This window comes from Canis aureus, chromosome 1, assembly GCF_053574225.1.
Source record: "Canis aureus isolate CA01 chromosome 1, VMU_Caureus_v.1.0, whole genome shotgun sequence".
NCBI classification, from domain to species: Eukaryota; Metazoa; Chordata; class Mammalia; order Carnivora; family Canidae; genus Canis; species Canis aureus.
In genome coordinates, this window is record NC_135611.1 from 38,069,863 (window position 1) to 38,090,802 (window position 20,940).

At 37.0% G+C, this 20,940-nt stretch overlaps 1 protein-coding gene across 7 annotated transcripts in view; it reads left to right on the forward strand.

Moving 5' to 3' along the window:
* The window catches only part of GRM1 (glutamate metabotropic receptor 1), a 395,756-nt gene that overhangs the window by 357,104 nt on the left and 17,712 nt on the right, over positions 1–20,940 (forward strand). For all 7 annotated transcript variants that reach the window (XM_077896175.1, XM_077896203.1, XM_077896227.1 and 4 more), the window contains one exon: positions 1,638–2,568. In XM_077896175.1, coding sequence (XP_077752301.1) covers positions 1,638–2,568 — 931 coding nt within the window. The remainder of the gene's footprint in view (positions 1–1,637; positions 2,569–20,940) is intronic.

Here is a 20,940-nt window from a genome sequence, read left to right on the forward strand (position 1 = left end):
AGGGTGTGATCCTGGAGACCTAGGATCCAGTCCCAGTCAGGCTCCCTGTATGGAGCTTGCTTCTTCCTCTGTCTGTGTCTCTGCCTCTCTCTCTCTCTGTGTCTCTCTTTACTTATGAATAAATAAATAAAATCTTTTTAAAAAATTAAAAAGCTGAGTATTGACTATGCAGTATTTTATCCCCTTATTTGTTTACAGCCCTTCTTAAATATTTTAGTTCATTAAATATGTTCTATCAAAAGTCCCCTTTAATAGTTCTTGTTATTCTAAATTATCTATCTAATTATTTTTCTAAACTTTATCAAGGAAATGAGGAGATTTAGGGATTAAAATCTGACTTTTTAGAGGAAGCAGAAGTTCTCCCAGGAAGAAGTTGAAACTTGACATAGATAAACCCCTGACACACAACAGAGAGGGGCCACTATGATCCGTCAAGACTATGTGCTTGTGAATGGCTGGCACTCATTTATTGCATGGAGTTTGTTCCTACTTGGGTGATTATTAGAAGGGTTGACGCTTACTGACTGGCTTGCAGAAATCATGTTCATTGAGGGGAGCTGTTGTTGACTGAACAGGAATAAAATGGGTTTTTGTGGTTCCTGTTTCCATGGCTGTAGAAAAGTGAGTCTTTTCTCAAAGTTATGGACTACTTTTATTCTCACAATTTGGAAAATACTGGTGCAAACCACACTCAAAGTTCTGTGGAGGGGTTGTCTCTGGGAGCTGACAAATCTCTCTCTCTACGTGAAATACAAAACAGACTTTATTCTCCATCTAAGGGAAAAGATAAGCCAGGTATTTAGGAACATCCCTCCCTTCAAGAAATGCGTGACAGGAGATTTCATCCTTCCCTGATATATCTAGTAGAAGCTGATAATACAAACACCCTTAGATGCCACAAATGGATCCTACATAACTCAAGGGGTGAGACAAAGTGAGTAATATATAATAAATGGGAGAATGCAGATTCTTCTAAAGAATTCAAATAAAATTTACATTTAAAATACTCTCCTGGCCAAAATAGTACCTGTCTATGAACTGGACTTATTCTGGACATTAGCTAAGTGAAATGAAAATTTTGTTAGTTTATTTCTGACTAACTTATTCTATTACATTATCACCATTTAACCTTCCCTGGAAACACAGTTTAGCTTCCTTCTTTTTCTTTTTTTGAAAGTGTAGAACGAAGTTCCACCCACAGAGTGGCATCCATTTATAAAGCTGGTGTTAGGAGAAAAGATTATTTTTATAGGCTCAAACGTGTCACATTAGTGTTGTGATGAGATCAGGTTTGGGAACACAATTGTCCAGACAAGACAATAGTGTATATTTATTAGTATAATAATAAGGCATTTAAAAAATAAAATAACACAAAATGTGGGAGATATGAACATAGCTATGCCTCTGGTAACTAGTAAGCAATGTTGTTATTGATCAGCAGAAATCTTGGATTTTAAAACTGTTTTTCTTGGGGCACCTAAATGGCTCCATCGGTTAAGCATCTGAATCTTGATCTCCTCTCAGGTCTTGACCTTAGGGTCGTGAGTTCAAGCCCCACATTTGGCTTCATGATGGGTATGGAGTCTACTTGAAATGAAAAATTTTTTAAAAAATTAAAACCATTTTTCTCATTACAGGCTGTGAACCTATTCCTGTGCGCTATCTTGAGTGGAGCAACATAGAATCCATCATAGCCATCGCCTTTTCCTGCTTGGGTATACTTGTCACCTTGTTTGTTACCCTCATCTTTGTGCTGTACCGGGACACACCAGTGGTTAAATCCTCCAGTCGGGAGCTCTGCTATATTATCTTAGCTGGCATCTTCCTTGGTTATGTATGCCCTTTTACTCTCATTGCTAAACCTACCACCACATCCTGCTACCTCCAGCGCCTTCTGGTTGGCCTCTCCTCTGCCATGTGCTACTCTGCTTTAGTGACCAAAACCAACCGAATTGCACGCATCTTAGCTGGCAGCAAAAAGAAGATCTGCACCCGGAAGCCCAGGTTCATGAGTGCCTGGGCCCAGGTGATCATCGCCTCAATTCTGATTAGTGTGCAGCTGACCTTGGTGGTAACCTTGATCATCATGGAGCCCCCCATGCCCATTCTGTCCTACCCAAGTATCAAGGAAGTCTACCTTATTTGCAATACCAGCAACCTGGGTGTGGTGGCCCCTCTGGGCTACAATGGACTCCTCATCATGAGCTGTACCTATTATGCCTTCAAGACCCGCAACGTGCCCGCCAACTTCAATGAGGCCAAATATATTGCCTTCACCATGTACACCACCTGCATCATCTGGCTGGCTTTTGTGCCCATTTACTTTGGGAGCAACTACAAGATCATCACCACCTGCTTTGCAGTGAGCCTCAGTGTAACGGTGGCCCTGGGGTGCATGTTCACTCCCAAGATGTACATCATTATTGCCAAGCCCGAGAGGAATGTCCGCAGTGCCTTCACCACCTCTGATGTAGTCCGCATGCATGTTGGCGATGGCAAGCTGCCCTGCCGCTCCAACACTTTCCTCAACATTTTCCGAAGAAAGAAACCAGGGGCAGGGAATGCCAAGTGAGTTATCTGACCCAGCTTTACCTCCCCCTCTCTTTTCTCCTTTCTTCTAGTGGACTAAACCATGTTCTTCCATTTCCCCAATGGTTTTCATTTCCTTTCTTAATGTTTTCTCCTTTATTCCAAATTTGACATTTTCTTACCGTAGGAATACTAAAGGTCTTCTTTGTTTTCATTCCTTTGAAAAAGCAAGGAGTCTGAAGCAACAACCAGCTGTGCATATCCTTATGCTTACCTAGAATCTTCAGCTTCTTTTCTACAAATTTTTTCCTTTCACATGTGTCCTCACCTTTATGGAACATCAACACATCTCTGAGGTCTGGGTTTGAGATGCAGACCCTAGTTCTAATTTCTAGTTTTGACTATGATTGAATAAAGCTTCTGAGTTATTTTTATGACTTTGGAGGCTCATCATTACTAATCTGGGTTGGAAGGAAGGAAATTAAGCACCTGGGGAAATTTGACTATTTCAAAATCTGAGTGCAACTAGCAGCAAATCTGTCCTGAAATAAGTTCCCTTAAGCAATTGTCCTACCATACCCCTCTTATTTATTGAGCATAATGTAATAAAGTAATGTAATTAGTATAAAGGTGTTCCATAATGCCACACCTGAATTGTGCTACCTCTACTGCAAGGCCACAGTCAGAATGGTTTCCAAGCCATAAAGCACCAAAAGAAATAGGAAAGTAGTTAAAGGTGAAAAGTCCACACTGACACAAATGCTGGAAGCTCCTTAGGTAATTGAACCATCCAAAAATTCCTCACTTTTTCCCATTAGCAGTGTTAATTTTTCTTCCTGAAACAATCCTTTAAAAGTGAAGAATTTTAGTACAAATAACTATAACATATACATTGTTTTATAACTGTTCTCCCACCCTACTCCCAAACAAGCCAGCAAGACAAGGGGAATAGGTGTTATTTTCCCCATTTTATAAGTGAGGAAGCTCAGCCACTGTGAAATTATGTGACTTGTAAGTGTAATTCTATTTAGTTAGATATTCTTTGCCTAGGTCTTAACTGGCAGGAAATTTCCCATCTTACCATATGTCAAAAAATGTACATGCCTTAAGCCTCTGTGTTTTGTATCTTTACTTGCCTAGCAGTACCATGGGCATCTTTTACAGAAATCTTATGACTGGTTTGAGGATCAGATGAAGGAGTCTATGGGAAAACATATTTTTTAGATCCATGGAATTGTTATTATTTCAAGTAATAAATATTTTTTTCAGTGTTAAGGATTAAGATCATAATGAATGCTTACTCATTGATGTATCAATTTCAAGTTCTAAATAAGATACTAATTGTAAAAGTTGCATAGTCATTTTTTCCCTTGCCAGGCTTTTCATGCTAGCCAGCATCCCATCAGGAGCAGCCCCCTGGCAGGGACTCATCAGTAAGCATGAAAGCAAATGAACAGTGCCATGAAATGAGAAAAAAATAATAGAACATAGCCACGGAGTCCAGATGTAAAATGGCATCATAACAATTTTCATTAAGAGGGACAGGGTGAGAAGAAACACAATGAGAAAGGATAAAACTCCTTAAGCTGGAATGTTTGTAGACAGCTAAGAGATTTCCTTGGTTGCATGTCATATGGCTTTGTGAGGGTTCCATTCTACTATCTACCATTATGCACATCCATGTTTCTGATTTTTATGCCTTATTATGGTTCTTCAGAAACTTTCATGTGATTTTTGGTCATAGTCATTTCTGAAAGCAGTTTTAACCATTAATGAAAGGAGAAACCTGTGTGATCCAGATATCTTGTGTTGGCATCCAGGGATATGCATTTACGAGCGCTTTCCCAATGCTTATATGTACACTTGTACATAGAACTACATTAGCTCATGTCCAAAAGCAGTGACTGATGGACAAGCATTGGTGTATATTCTGATCATCTTCTTGTAGCTGGAACTTCTTTCCTTATAAGCTGAGAATATTCCTTTCACTATTAGTTTAGAAATCAATTTTATTTTGGATCCTGCTTTTAGGAGAAAAATCAGCTTGTTCTAAATTGGATTGGTTTTTTAGGAAGTGCTGTTTAATCAATAAATTGCCTATCTATTAGCTATAATTTGTTAACACTCTCAGAATGATATGGTAGGAAATATACTTCTAATTAATAATATGCAGCTTTCTTAGTACAATCTGTATCTTCTGCAAGGCGTATCACACAGCTGAGCTGATGCACAGAGAGTATTTGAGGCCAAATTTCTATGGAACACAGCTATTTATTTACTTATTTTTCTCATCTATTCTTCTGAAGATTCTCTTATAACTCTAAGAGACTGTAATTTTAAAATAATAATAATCTCAGTGCCTATGTTTTTACCTTTTTTATTCATGTTTTATGGGTTTCTGGTTTGTCTCCAAACTTACAAAAACCACAACAATCTAATATTTTTCTACAGCATCTAAAATCTAGCAGAGTTTTGCCAACTGGAGCAAAGGGGCTGAAAACTCTGGAGAGCACATCACCCAATGAGTTTATTACCATTCTGGATGTGTAATTCCTACATTTATGGTGCACTGAGGGTGTTCGGCAGTCTGCATATGTAGCTATAAACACAGAACAGCTGCTGTAATGAAGAGCTTCCAACTGATCTGTTTGAGTATTATTCTGAGGAGTTGCAAGTCCGACTTCATCCTTGTAAGAGGCTGTTTCTGAGATACTTGGGAGGGATGACATCGTAGGTCTGTTTTTGCAAAGTTTTCTGCAGTTTTTTAATTTAATTCACAGCTAACCATCTGATAACAACCAAAGGTCTGGGTACTTGCTTTACATTTTCTGAAATGTAGTTTAGGAGGATTCTAATCAATAAATTGGGTTTTTGGGTTACTTACCGTTAGATGTCCAATTAAACATAATCCTGCCCTAGAAAATCGGTTGAATAGTGTAATTGCCTTTGACATCTCTAACTTCTTTAGCTGAAGTAACTTAATATATTCTGATTGGAAAATATTTAGACTTAACCTAATATAAAGATAGTGGTAAAATTCTCTTTCTTGGCAATAGAAGAAATATAAAAATTCCTAGACATTTATAATTAAATAAGTATTTAGATTCAAATTACTTATAACTTCCTTTTTTTTTTAAAGATTATTTATTTATTCATGAGAGACACACACACACACACACAGAGAGAGAGAGAGAGAGAGAGGCAGAGACAAAGGCAGAGGGAGAAGCAGCCTCCATGCAGGGAGCCCAACTTGAGACTGGATCCCTGGTCTCTAGGATCACACCCTGGGTGGGAGGCGGTGCTAAACTGCTGAGCCACCCAGGCTGCCCTTACAACTTACTTTTAAAAAAAATGAGTTAACACTATGTAACTGGAAAATTAAAATATTATGTAAATGATATACTTCTTTTAAAAAATGGGTATATTAGTGACTAAATGTCAAACTAACATTTCTAATTATTTTCTGGATAAATGACCTCAATGAGTGCCAATATAATGCACATGGAACTGAAATGTGACACTTCACCCCTATGGCCTTTTGCATGTAAAACTAAAAACTATTAGAAGCACAAAAAAGCATTAGATTAATGCAAGGAAGTAATTTTAAAACCCAGATTCCTAGGGGAGCCTGGGTGGCTTGGTAAGTTAAGGCCACCAACCCTTGGTTTCAGCTCAAGTCATGATCTCAAGGCCCTGAGATCGAGCCCTGCCCCTGCTTGTCCTCAACCTGGAGTCTGCTTGAGATTCTTCACCCCTCCCCTGTTATTCCACCCACCCACCCACCCCACTTGTACTCTATTTCAGATAAATGAATAAAATATTTTTAAAAAGTGTCAGTTCCTAAATAAATAGGGTATTATTGTGTTCTTGCAATTGTTTCTTAGGCATTTGAATGTGTGTTTCTATTGAGTGCAAAAGCTAAATGAAATACTAGATGGAAGGACGCCTGGGTGGCTCAGCGGTTGGGCGCCTGCCTTCGACTCAGGTCATGATCCCAGGATCCAGGATTGAGTCCCACATCAGGCTCCAGCATGGAGCCTGCTTCTCCTTCTGCCCATGTCTCTGCCTCTCTCTCTCTCAGTCTGTGTCTCTCATGAATAAATAAATAAATCTTAAAAAAAAAAATACTAGATGGAATGATGCTCTGAGGAAATTTTCCTCTTGGTCTGCTAGAAACATTTTTTGTCCACAAGGAGAGGTCACTAAGCCTGCAACATTCATGATTATGCCCTGGGTATGCCTTTAAACTTTTCTTTCCTCCTTTGATTTTGAAAGGAAATATGATAGAGAGTCAACAGATATCACAATCAATAGAAATAACATGTTTTGTTTCATAGGAAGAACTCAATCACTACTCTAATAAGCTTGTAAATGAGAAAATCTGTCATTTTGAAATTTTTTTCCTGTAATCATACAATAAATGGCTTTAAAAGTATTGTTTTAAAAATGAAAGTATTATAATTATCCCATTGCTTTTAGAGTAAATATCAGAAGATTTTATCTAAGTACTTATCTAAGTGGAGGAATTTTACTACTTGATAGTAGCATTTATGGAGGATCTACTGTTTGCTCATTCATGTATGCAATCAATCATTATTTCAACAGTAAGCTTAAAAGCAAAAGCACATAGGTAACTTGATGTGGTGCTAGGTAATATTCAGGATAAAAACAGGTAAAAGAAGCAGGCACTGACTGTAATCTTATGATACAGTAAGGAAGACAAAATATAACTAAATATACTGGAATAGGTGCCATAATACCACAATATAACATTCTGAGTGTCAGGAAGGAAAGAGATTATGTCCAGCTAGGAGCAGTATCTGCGGAAGGATAGGACAAAATTTCTTAATAAAAGTAACATTTGAACTTGACCTGAAAGGATGTTTTCAACAAGAGAAACTGCTCTGATGAGACCATTTCACATGTCATGTAAATGAAACTTTAGAAATGTGAATGCATTTTCTGACCATACCATGGAATCTGATATGAATGAAATACATGGAAAGGTATAATGGTGGGCAAATTTATAATGCAGAAAGAGGACAGATTATAGATAATGATCAGTGTTCTGAGAAGAAGCTTACATATTTTTTATATAAACTGCAAGGTACATTAAAGATTTTTGTGAAGTTTTATGTTCATGTGTATGCTTTGTGGGAAAAGATTGACTATCGAAAGACTAGTTAATAGAGTGCTACAGTAATTCAAGTGGCAGTTTAAAAAATAAGAGTTTTAAAATAGAGCAGTGGAGTGAAAGTCAAACCCCATGTATGAATATGAAAAAGTTTTCTGAGCTTGATTCATTAGAGTTGAATTGTTTGCAGAGAGGAAGGAAGAAATAAAAACTAGAATACAACTCTCATGATTTAAGCCGGTGCGACTGGAAAAATAGAGTGACCATAAAGGTGGAATACAGGTAGAACTGGTGAGATGTTGATGAGTTGGATTTCAGATTTACCAATTAAGATGCAGTAAAGGCATCCAAATAGAGGCAGCCATAAGTTACTTAGAAATTTAAGACAGGAGCTCAAAAGAAAGGTCTGAGCCAGAGCTCTAGATTTGAGGCTTAATTGTCAGAATGTTTAAAGTGGCCAAAAAAGTGGTTATGACATAAGAAAAGAAGAAAGTAGGAGGAAGAACATTAGGGAACACTTGCACTTGAGAGAAAAGATAAATAAGGAAAACCTGAAGGCAATAAACACAAGGGAATCAAAGAGAATGGGGGGAACAGGAGGACTGCAGTATCCTGGAAACCAAGGAGGAGACTGTGTCTTAGTCAGCTCAGGTTGCCATAGTAAAATCCCACAGACTGGGTGCTTAAACAACAGACATTTATTTTCTCACAGTTCTGGAGGCCAGAATTCCAAGATCAGAATGCCAGCATGGTTGATTTCTGGTGAGATCTCTCCTCTTGGGTTGCAGATGGCTGCCTTCTAACTGTGTACTCACATAACTTCTTCTTTGTGCAAGCATGGGGGAAGAGAGAATGAGAAGGGAAAGGGGGGAGAGAGAACTATTTGGTCTTGCTTCTTGTAAGAGCACTTATCGGAGATGAAAGCCCCCCTCTCCGGACTTCATGTAACCCTAATTACCTCTCAAAGGCTCCACCTCCTAATGACATCACACTAGGTGTTAGAACAACCATTCAGTGTATAACAGACTATTTCAAGAAGATTGAGCTTGGGATCCTTGGGTTCCCCAAGGATGGACACTTTGTGGTTATCCTTGAGTGGCTTCAGTGTGTGATGTGGGTAGAATTTCTTTTACAATAAGTTTGGCATTAAAGGAACTTAAAATTCTAGATAGTATTTAAGGAGGGAGGAGTGACATAAGAGAAGAGAAATTTAAGCTGGTTTATATCTAAGAAAGGGGCTAACAGAGAAAGAAAAATTAAAAATATAACAGAGAGAACATGTGGTTTATGCTGAGCCACCTGACCCAGACCTGTGCCATTACAATATAGTTTATCATCTATTGACAACTCTGTGACCACTGAAGCATCAACTCCGAAGGACTGAGTTGAGTTGGTTATGTTCGGTACTGGTTCTCACTTAGCTACATGTGTGTTGCTTGACATTAAAAAAAAAAAAAAAAAAAAAAAAGATGAAAAAATTAGGCTGGGTATTTATAGGAATTTTTATTAAAATCCCAAAATACAGCCCTTGATTTTTAACAGACCTCTGGACTTACAAATATTGAGTGTAGGATTTCAGAAGTGACGTATGAAGGAAAGTCTGGAAAGTAACATGTGTTTTCCTAGAACTATTGGCAGATATAAAGGATTCATGGCTAATAAGTAGAAGTTGCATTGTAGATCCAGAGACAGACTGAGTTGGGGCTAAAGCAGTTACCTTTATTCAGATGTGATTAAAAGAACTAGAAACCCTCAGATCTCTCCCTGACAGCCAGTCATAGTGCCTGAGTGTGCCAACATGAGGCCATTTTATTTGGGATAAAAACTTATGCCCCCTGAAAAACCAAGCCAAAATGCCTTCACTTCCTGAAAGATGTAACATTTTGTCACCTGGAAGCACATTAGCCGTAATTTAGAATGAAAATAGAGAAGTTGGCATATCTGTCATATGTGGAGAAGTTGCTGCTGTGAGGGACCAGCTGCAGAGGTCATGGGCTTATGTGTGGGGAAGGAAAATAAATTTATGTATGTATGTATTTATTTATTTATTTATTTTAAAGAGAAAAAGTAGTGAAGGGCAGAGGTAGAGAGAGAGAAACTTTAGCAGACTGTGCTGAAGTAGGGAGCCCGACCCAGGGCTCCATCTCATGATCCTGAAATCATAACCTGAGGTGTAACCAGAAATTAGATGCTTAATCAGCTGCACCACCCAGGGGCCCCTGATCCCAGAATATTTTACATGAATATCCATAATGGCTCAAGAAAGGTCCATATGACACAACTGTGCAAAGAAACTAAGACTTGACAACCTCAAGCCATTTTTATAAGAGAAAGAGATGGGACTAAAATCATTGCGGGTTTTTTGGATAAAATCATCACTGTGTTTAGGTCTGTAACCTCAATAATGTATACATTTATTCATGCATATAATAAAATGAATAAGACTGCCCTCAAGAAGTTCATGGTTATTGGTATTACATACCATGGCAATAAAATCGGGTGAGTGGGAATGATAGGAAATGGTATAGTGTGGTGATTCAAGTAGGTGACTAACTTTAGAGTCAGAAGTTTATTAAGTATACACCCAACTCTATGTAACAGTCACCTATTAAATGAAAGAAACTGTTGGAGACCCACTGGAGTCCTGCAGCCTGAACCTGACCATGGATGTTCTCAGATCATGAAAACAGAGCCTATAGACTCACTAATTAGAACTCTTGAGCTGCAAGTTACAGAAGCCAACTTAAGCTAGCCTAAACATATTTATTTTTCATTTGCATAAAATAAATGGGAAAATGTATGTAAAGAGTGTAGTACAGTGCCTAGCACATAGTTAATTTTCAATAGCTGTTAGCTAGTGACACTGAAATTATGAAAATAGGACAATGTATGGGAGTCTATATACTAGCAACAAAACTCTGCATTACATCATCATGTAAAGAGAGTTCTGATAGAATGCATCATCGTTATCATTAGTTCACAATATCTATGCTGTATAGAATGGAAGAGCACGGGCAGCCCGGGTGGCTCAGCAGTTTGGCGCCTGCCTTTGGCCCAGGGCATGACCCTGGAGACCAGGGATCGAGTCCCACGTTGGACTCCCTGCATGGAGCCTGCTTCTCCCTCTGCCTGTGTCTCTGCCTCTCTCTCTCTCTCTCTCTCTCTCTCTCTCTCTGTCTCTCATTAGTAAATAAATAAAGTCTTTATAGAAAAAAAAAAAAAGAATGGAAGAGCATGTATCTGCTAAAAGTGGAGACATGCAAGTGATACTTAGTGTGAAATGTGTGTGGGGAAAGACACCCTGTTTGACATGGCTTGGCAACCTGTCCGTGCTTGGCCATAGCTAAAGAAAGATGAGGTCATTTGCATTCCATCTGTAGTGTCCAGTATAAAGTGTTACCTACTCTAAAGGGAAGCAGACCATGTGAGCAACGTGTTTGTAAAGCTAGTTCAAGAACAAAAACATTAACAGCTTGCAAAATGAAGAACATAAGAAAGTACCAGTGGATTTGTAAGCTTCAGATCATGAGAACAGAGCCTTAGGCTCTCCTTAATTAGAACTCTCTGGCTGCAAGTTATAGGAGCCAACTTAAGTTAGTCTAAGGAAAAGGGGGTGGGCTATTTAGCAGAAAGCATAGAAGGAATACTTTCAGGTATCCCTTGGTAACAAGATTTGAAATGCTTCTGGGTCACATGGGCAATTGAGCTCCTGAGAAAGGTCTCAGGGTCACCTGCTCTCTCCTCCCTGCCTGCCTTCATCTTCTCTTCATAGATCTGCTCTCTCCATGTCATGGGCCTTCATGGTCAGTCCGAGGACAAGCATCCCAGTGCTCTTGAGTTTACATGTTTTTATAGATCAGCTACCCAAAGAGACTGCTTCTGTTCTCTTTACCCCATAGATCTACAAAACACAGAAACTGATTGGCTAAGCCTGGCTCATGTGTCTATCTCAGTTTAAGGAGGTAAAGGACAATCACCTATCCATACAAAATGTGAGTGATTATTCCAAATTCTAGTGGGTATGCCAATGGAGCGGAAAGAAATGTCATAACTCTGACACAACATTTTTATAAAGGTATGCAGTATAGAACCAAACAAATTAACAACAACAACAACAACCTGTCTTTGCTACCTTTATAAAGAATCCTGGCTATAAAATGCTTCTCAGTTGCTTCAAGATAAACGAAGTGGGGGGGGGGGGGGGACAGGGCAAGGTGCTTTGTTTTGTTAAAGGAAAATAGATCATTAGAACGCTGTTTTCTGAATGAATTAAAATCACAGGCCAACAATATAGTATTACTTATTATTAACATTGGTTAATAGAAGAAGAAAATTACATGACTGTGATTTTGTTTCAAAAGGGTAAAGGAAAACCTCCTATAATTTAAGGCAATTTAACAATACCCTCTATGCAGATTTTCTTCAAGATAAATGAGTCCACTGCTAACAAAATTAAGCCAAATCCTTAGCGATTCTGCTAAATATATTAAAAAACAACCGCTTAAAAGAAATCAGTAAGAAATATTTTCCCTTCCTTGATTTTCCAGCTATAAAAATACATAGTTACATTGCTCCTAGTAAATTCTCTCAAACACTGGGGGAATTAATATCACCTTCAGTTTTGCACTGCTTATGTTACTTGGCTTAGGTGGGTATGGGATAGGGAGTGGAAAAATGTTAACAACAACAACAAAAAAAACCCATACATGATCAAAGTAAAATAGAAGGATTTATGACCATGGGGCAGCAGAGGCAGTGAGGAAGCAGAAGGGATGGATCTGGGTCACTAGCCAGCTCTGTGACTTTAGCCATTGATTTTGTCAGTGCTTTATTGCAAGCTCTAGTATTTCAAGCCATTTTAGTAGTTTTCATAATTTAGACCTTTGCTTAAAAAAATATGGAGGGCTTACTACTTTACAAACTGTGGAAAATTTACCCATGAAAAAATATTGAATGGTCTACTATGACCCCACAGAATTTCTCCTGAAGTGGAGGATACCAGTAAGAACACTGATGATGACAATGTGGCAGAAGGTAGTTCTAGGACAGAGGTGAGGATAGCATGTTCAAGAGGCATAAATAGAAAGGACCTATGGTGTAGACCGTAGACCATGGATGGAGTCAGGTGGGGATCTAAGATAGCTAAGAATAATGGCTGCCCTTAGCTAGACCAAGCAGTGGGTTAAAGTCGGGGAAGGTACGGGGAAAGTGTTTAAGTCAGGGGAACTACTATGTGAAAAGATACAGAGGCAAGATATAGCACAGCATATTAGGGGGTAAGTGTTTCCATTGGGCTGACAGTAACTTCTTACAAAAACATATTTAGCTTCGAATGTTTAATACTTTGAAAATTTAGCTTAAACTCCAGGGCTAGTCCTAGTATAAAACCACAGCTTCTGCTGTGGTGGTTAGCATGGTTTCAAGGCCTGACACATACCTTTTAAAGACTTGAAGAGAACCACTGATGACTCATTCACTCAACAAATGATTTTCCAGTGTCTAGAATATGCCGGGACAGTGCAGGGAATTCAGTGGTGAACAAATCAGATCCAGCCCCTGCCTTTGTGGAGGTTAAAATCTAGCCAGATATTAAACAAGTAATCACAAGTGTAGTCAGTGTTTGTAAGAATAAATACAAGGTGTTACAGAGTGTTATTAGAGGGATCTAACCAGTCCCAGTGCGTGGAGGCTGAACATGTTCCAGGAAGAAATATTATTTAAATAAGACTTCTGAAGGAGAGAAGGGGTTAGCTAGGGACAGAGAGAGGGGAACTAATGGAGTAGAGCTGTCAAGCAATCAGAATGTAAAGGTGTTGAGCAGGAAAAAGACTCACAGCTGAAGGAAATGAAGCAATTTCGAGATGCCTAGAGGCAAGAAAGAAGGAAAGTATGATGAGAAGAAACTGAAGTGGTCAGTTATGACCAGATCAGGGTCTAGTTAAAGGGTCTTGGATCTTACCTTCTGAACCATGGAAATCCACTAAGGTCATACAGCAGGGTTGCACTGTCATCCTTGAGACATGTGTTTTATAGCTAGCATTCCACCCTCAGGGTAGAGGTTGTACTGGGAAGCAAGACTCAAGACTCTGGACTCTGGGAGGAGGCTGTTGCAGAGCCTAGGTGGGTGATTACACAGTGGCCCAACCTAGGGCTTTGACAGTTGGCGGTGAAAAAAGAGATCCCAGAGAAATAATTAAGACATAAAATAAAAGTAAAAGTAAAAATAAAAAATTGCTCAGGAAATTCCATTTTAAGGCATATAGAATAAACAGAGATATGCAGCCACCTCAGGGTTGTTTGGCTCCAAAGACTATAAAATTTGAACTATTAGAAGACTAAATATTTTAGCACATCTATGATATGATTGATCTATAAGAGTTGGGGTTGATCAGACACAAAAGCAGAAAAGAGCAGTCACTGAAACAAATGTTGGAAATGGTCATAGATCTCTGTGATGTGGAGATGGGTGGACAGGCTGATGACCCAGGGGCTTTTTGAAAATTTAAGTCCAAATGATAAAATGACCCCTAGAATTAATAGGGTGAAATCGTAGCTTAATGCCATCAAGTGTTTAATTATTAAAGCATGTAATGCCTATTATATCTATTCTAAGCCTTTCTGATCCAGAAATTCATAGCTCGTATGTTATTTACTACACATACACATTTCCTTTATTCCACAAGAAGAATCTTTGTTTCCAAGGAAACAGTAGATGATAGAATTAAAATATCTCAGAAATATATATTTTTGCTATTCCACAGTAGCCATACAAGTATCTTAGAATAACTACTAATACTGTCACAACCAATTAATTACTCAAAGAGTTAAAATATGGTAGTTTGCATCTGATCTTTCCATCTCTCCCTTTTAAACTAGTTTTACTATTTCTACATTAACTGAGTAAATAGCCATTACATACTATACTTTCTCCCTTTTAACCTGAGGATGGGTTTAATACTTACCTCCAGTCCTTATGATGATGTCTTCCTAGTTATTTTGGTAGTCTGAAGCTCATAAGCCTAACCCAGAGCAGATTTTTCAGGAATTTACTCATGGGAACAAGAGTCACTTAGTTTTTGCTTGTTGAAAACAGTTCATCTACAACCTTTATATCAAATGTCAGTTTTGCTGGCTATAAAATTCAGGGAGCATATTTTGTTTTTCTGAAGTATCGTCAATATGTCTTTCTGGTTACAGTTAACATAAAGCTTTGCTGCCTCAAATTCTGAGGATTATCCATTTTCCCTTATAAAACACTCCTGTTTTTTTCCCTAGACATCCAAAATAAAAATATTTCCATTTCCTATAGAGTCTGGTTATTTTACTAGAATGTCTCTTCATATTGGTTTTCTTGGGTCAGTATTCTCAGTGTGTAGTTACAAATCATTTTAAACTTCAGGAAAATTTTCTTGAGCTATATATATAGTCTTCAGTATTCATTTCCTTGCTTTGTTTCTTTTTCTTCAAGCATTTCTAATACCTGTATGTTGAAGCTTTTTTGGTTAACTTCAATATTTACATTTTCTCTCTAATCCTTCTCATCCTTTCATTTCATATCCTTTTTGTTGAAGCATAGTTACAAAGTTACATCAATATGAATAGACTTTTAATGGCAGTTTGATGCAGCTTATACAATTGCATGATATACCCCTGTAACCCACATGTAACCAAGGTATAGAGCATTGGCTTCACCTTAGAAATTTCCCCCATTCTTTTCTAATCTGTTCCACTTTCCATTCAGAGGCAACCACTACTGTGATTTCTATCCTCATAGATTAACTTGCCTGTTCTTGAATTTCATAAAAATAAAATCATACAGTAAGTTTCTTTTATGTCTCCATTCTTTCACAAAGCATGAGATTCATCCATGTCCTTGCATGGATCAATAGTTTATTCCTTTTAATTGCTGGTTAGTATTATGTTGTATGAATATACTAAAATTTGTTTAATCTAATGTGCTAATGGGTATTTACGTAGTTTCCAACTCTCACTATTACACATAAAGCCGCAATCAACTTATATATACTAGTTTTTATGAACATATATTTTCATTTTTTTGTGCGTATATGCCTAGAAGTGGAATTGCTGGATGATAAGGCAGGTGTATATTTAACTTGCAAGAAACTGCCAGAGAGATTTTGCCAAAGAAGCTGTAAAGTGATTTTGCCATTTTATACTCCTACTAAGAATGTATGAGATCCATTTGATGTTGGTAATCTTTCACATTTTTGTCATTCTAATGAGTATGTAGTTGTATTTAATTATAGTTTCAATTTGCATTTTCCTGATGACTAATGACCTTGAAATTCTTTTCATATACTTTTTTGGTCATTTATATGCCTCTTTTATGAAATACTATACAAATTCTTGCCTATTTTTTTAACTGGGTCATTTGTATCTTATTATTGATTTTTAGGGCTTCTTTTTATAATCTGGTTATAAGACTTTGTCAGGTACATGTATTATAATATCTTCTCAGTCTGTGACCTGACTTCATTTTCTTAGTGGTATCTTTTGATGAGTGAAAGTTTTTAATTTTGATGGAGTTCAATTTATCATTTCTTTTATGATTAGTGCTTTTTGTATTCAGTTTAGAAAATTTTTACCTACTGTAAGTCACAAAAATATTCTCCTATATTTTCTTCTAGGAGCTTTATAATTTTGACTTTTTTCATTTAGTGCTGTAATACTTTTTTTATGTGTGGTATAAATAATGGATCAAGATTCTTTTTTTTTTTTTAATAGAAATCCAATTTTCCCAGCTCAGTTTTTGAAAAGACTTTCCTTCCCTCATTGAATGACATTGGTGCTTGTGTCAAAATTCAACTGAACACACACATAGATGGTCCCAGTTATGGACTCTTTACTATGTTCTCTTGATATTTGTCTATACCACACAGTCTTCTATTCCTGAATCTTATATTGTTTTAAAATCAAGTAATATAACTACTCCAGCTTTATTATTGTTCTGGCTATTCTGGGTCTAGGACATCACTGCCATTGCTCAAAATTTCATCTTTATATATGACATTACCTCTAGGGTTTTCATAATATACCTTTATCAGGTTAAGGCTATTCCTTTCTCAGTTTGCTGAGAAATTAATCATAAATGGGCATTGAATTTTGTCAAAATATTTTTCTGCATCAGTTGAAATATCCTATTTTTCTATTGTATTCTGTTAACATGGGGAAATACCTTGAATTATTATCAAATACTAATCCATTCTTGAATTTCCTGATATAAATTCTTCCTTGTTCTCCTCTATATTGTCTAGCTGAAATAGAGTCTACCATGTCTGACATTGGTGTAGCTAATAGTTTTTAGTTTTGGTTAGTGTTTGTATGTTCTACCTTTTCCATCCTTTGCTTTTCAACTTTTCTGTGTCCTTATGTTTATTTTTTTAAAGATTTATTTGTTTATTCATGAGAGACCCAGAAAGAGGCAGAGACACAGGCAGAGGGAGAAGCAGGCTCCCTGCGGGGAACCTGATGCAGGACTCAATCCCAGGACCAGGATCACGGCCTAAACTGAAGGCAGACACTCAACTGCTGAGCCATTCAGGCATGTCCTTATGTTTAAAGAGTGTCTGTCCTAAGCTGCTCATAGTTAGTTAGAGTTAGACTTTGTTTCTTAGGTTGATAATACTTATGTTTAAATTAGATTATTTTGTTCATTTACACTTGATGTAATTGCTGACATAATCATATTTATATCTACTTTTTAACTATTTTCTGCTTGTCTTGGTGGAATGATTACTTCCATTTATGTGTTTGCTCTCCTTTTGTTTTTCTTTTCCTTCTTGCTTTCTTTGGATTAATATAGCATTTTAATATTCAGTTTTCCCATCTATTAATCTGTTAGCTTAACATTCTTTTATTATTCTGTTTATAGTTACCCTAGAGATTATAATAAGGATTTCCTGACTTTTATAATCTTAAATAAATTAGTAGTTTTCTCACTTTCCAAACAAAGCAAGGATCTTAAAGCACATTAATTTCATTTGCTTTGTGTCAACTTTCATGCTTTTTTGTTGTGCACTTTAATTCTGCACATTTTTTACATCTTATATTACATGACTATGATTGTTTTGCACAATCAATACGTATTTATATATTCCTGATATGTAGATCCTCCGATGATGAACTGAAATGATTTGAGTGTGTATTGTAGTTTTATAAAGTTTATTCTGCTTCACCTGGTGCATCTTATTATTAGGGTATAGTTATCCAGGGGTCCTGTGGTTCCCCACTGTTTCCCTGGGCTCCACATTCTTAAATGCCTTTAACTTCAAAGTGATTCATCAGTGCTGTGAAACTTCCAAAAACTTCATTCTGATTTCTGGCAGTTTTCTACTTAGCTTTGTATCCTGTGCTTTATGCAGCCTAAAATTTGCACATTTTTTATGAGGGAACCTACTAAGTGTTAGTCTCTCTCTCTCTCTCTCTCTCTCTCTCTCTCTCTCTCTCTCTCTCTCGTGTGTGTGTGTGTGTGTATGTGTGTGCGTGTGATATCTTTCCAAACTCTTGGCTCCTCAAGTCCTAGTTGCATTGTAAGACTTAAAATCAATGTTCATGTCTATAGGCCTATGCATTTAAAAAGTTTTTCTTGCTTCTTTACCTCTTAGTTAAGACCCCCTGCCTGCATGCTCAGTCTCTTCTCCTGAACCAAGAATCATCAAATGTTCCAAGGACAAAATAATTTGAAGATTATCTACTTACCCTTCTGAAGTTCACTTATTTCTGACTTGGATTTTCTGACTTGGATTCTTTCTGACTTGGTACCTTGAATTCTGGTTGCTATGACAGTTTTCAATGTCTGTAAATGGTTTTTAAAAATATTGAATCTGTTTTTTCTAGTTGTTCTCAGTGGGAGACTTGTTTTACCCCAAGGTATTACATCTTAGCTGAAAGCAGATGTCCTCTTATACCAATTTTAGTATCTCTTCCTCTCCTTTTTCAGTAAGCTATGATATCACTATGCTTTCTTTTAGGACTATGGGGACTATACATCTAATACTATGAAAAAACTTGTGTGATAATTGCCTATTAGGTTCTTTTTTCAGGTTTGATGGGTGGTGACAAGAAGATATTAATGGCTCTGCTTACAGAGAAATGGTAGCATAAAATAAATGTTAGTAGAACCATATCTAATATTGTTGATGCTATAGCCAAGAATATCAGAGCCTCACACAATTCTAGATTTAAGTGATCTAAGTCCTTTTTGTTATCATTACTTTGATTTTAAGCTTCTTATCATAGTAATTATTTCTGATTTCTTTTTTTTCAATTTTTTATATTTTGTCAAGAGATAGGAAAATAGTTGATTGACAGTACTGGTCTTTTTAGCAAATCAAATATGTAACAAGGATTCATTATTTTTTTAAAAGATTTATTATTTTATTTTAGAGAGAGGGGAGGGGCAAAGGGAGAGAGAATCTTAAATAGACTGTATGCAGAGCACTGAACCCAATTCCCGGCTCAATTTCACAACCTTGAGATTGCTACATGAGCTGAAACCAAGAGTCAGATGCTTAACTGACTGTGCCACCCGGGTGCCCCAAGGATTCATAATTTTTAATTGATAAAAATTAAGCTAATTTGAAATTATGATTACTAATGAATCACAAGGGCTTTTTTTAAGATTTATTATTTGAGAGAGAGAGAGAAAAATAAAGGCATGAGCGGGAGGTACAGTGGGAAAAGGACAGGGAGAAAGAATCTCAAGCAGACTATCCACTGATTGTGGAACCCTTCATGGGGCTCTGTCTCATGACCCTGAGGTCATGACTTGAGCTGAAATCAAGAGTCAGATTTTCAGTTGACTGAGCCACCTAGGCACCTCCATGAATCACAAGTTATGATGAGTTATAAGCAGATATTTTCTGTTTTCCAAACACCTGCATTAATTTGCCATAATCACTCAGTTATTTGTAATTGCCTGCAATTGGGTAGATCAGAAAGGTTAAAAGATAGGCTAAACATTTCTGACACATAATGTTACTTTCATGGAGTTCTTTCAATACTGAGGAGACAGACCCATCGGTGGAAAACAAACAAACAAACAAACAAAAACACCTTTAGCAACCACATGAGGCAAGATTGACAAAATTGGAGATTCAGAGGCACCCAATCATGTGGTCAAGTTTCTCCATCATTTGTCTAATTCCGAAGTTGTGTGGATCAGGAATGCAAAATTCTAAACTGAAAACCTTGAAAAGCTTAGCCTCTTAATGCTGAAGTGATGAAGACCCACCAGATGAAGTGTACTAGTGCACAGCCAGATGTTCTGTTAAAAGTCCTGAAGGGGTATGCCCTACAGTAGACTGATTCCTATCCCAATTATAAAATAACTTTGACTCAGCTCAGTTCTGGATTAGATAAAGATGATCTATCCCCCTTAACAGATAAAGTGGTAAAGCAACTCTAGCACAGATAATAGCATCTACAATTTACAACCTCTACAGAATCATTTTATATGTGTGTGTTTGTGTATGTATATATACATACATACGTACATGTCTTATGTGTTTAGTGTGGAAGAGTTAGGAAATATTACCAAAAAATCAAGGGAAACAATTAGACAATAGAAGCAGACCCACAGGTGATACACTGATCACTGTTGGAGGTTGTTAGAAAATCAAGTCATTATTCTGAATATTTCTAAAGAAAAGAATCATCCATTTCACTTGTTTGAACTCTACATCAGAGGAACTAAATAGCTGATGAGGAGAAGTTCTAATTTAGAAAAGAAATCTGGTTGACAAATACAAAAATGATGATAGAATTATAATATTACCATTTTGCAGTTTTGTAATAAAATAATTGACCTTCATAATGATCATCAGTGATGCTAAAACCATTAGATGAAAAGCTGATGGGAAGTTTTATAATGTATGCATTAGGCTGACCACGCCTGACCACTGATCAATCCTAATGTGATTAATAGACAACCCAATTTATGTGCTTTTTGGTCTGGTATAATAGGGAGTAAACACTATCTCCAAAATTATATTCCATGCACAAGCAACCATCAATCTGATCAAACCCTCAGATCTAACTATCAATTTTTGGCAATATAGGTGACAGAGGAACACGTTAAATGATGCTATAGGGACTCAACCAGTAAAATCTGTAATCTGGGAAGCAATCAATATTTTTTCAACAAATAGCCTGCAAAAAAGGGGAAGGGAACATCTATAGATTAAGAAGGCTTAAGAGATTTATCAACAAAATGTAATATGCAGATCTTGTTTGGATGCTGATTTGAAAATCAAAAG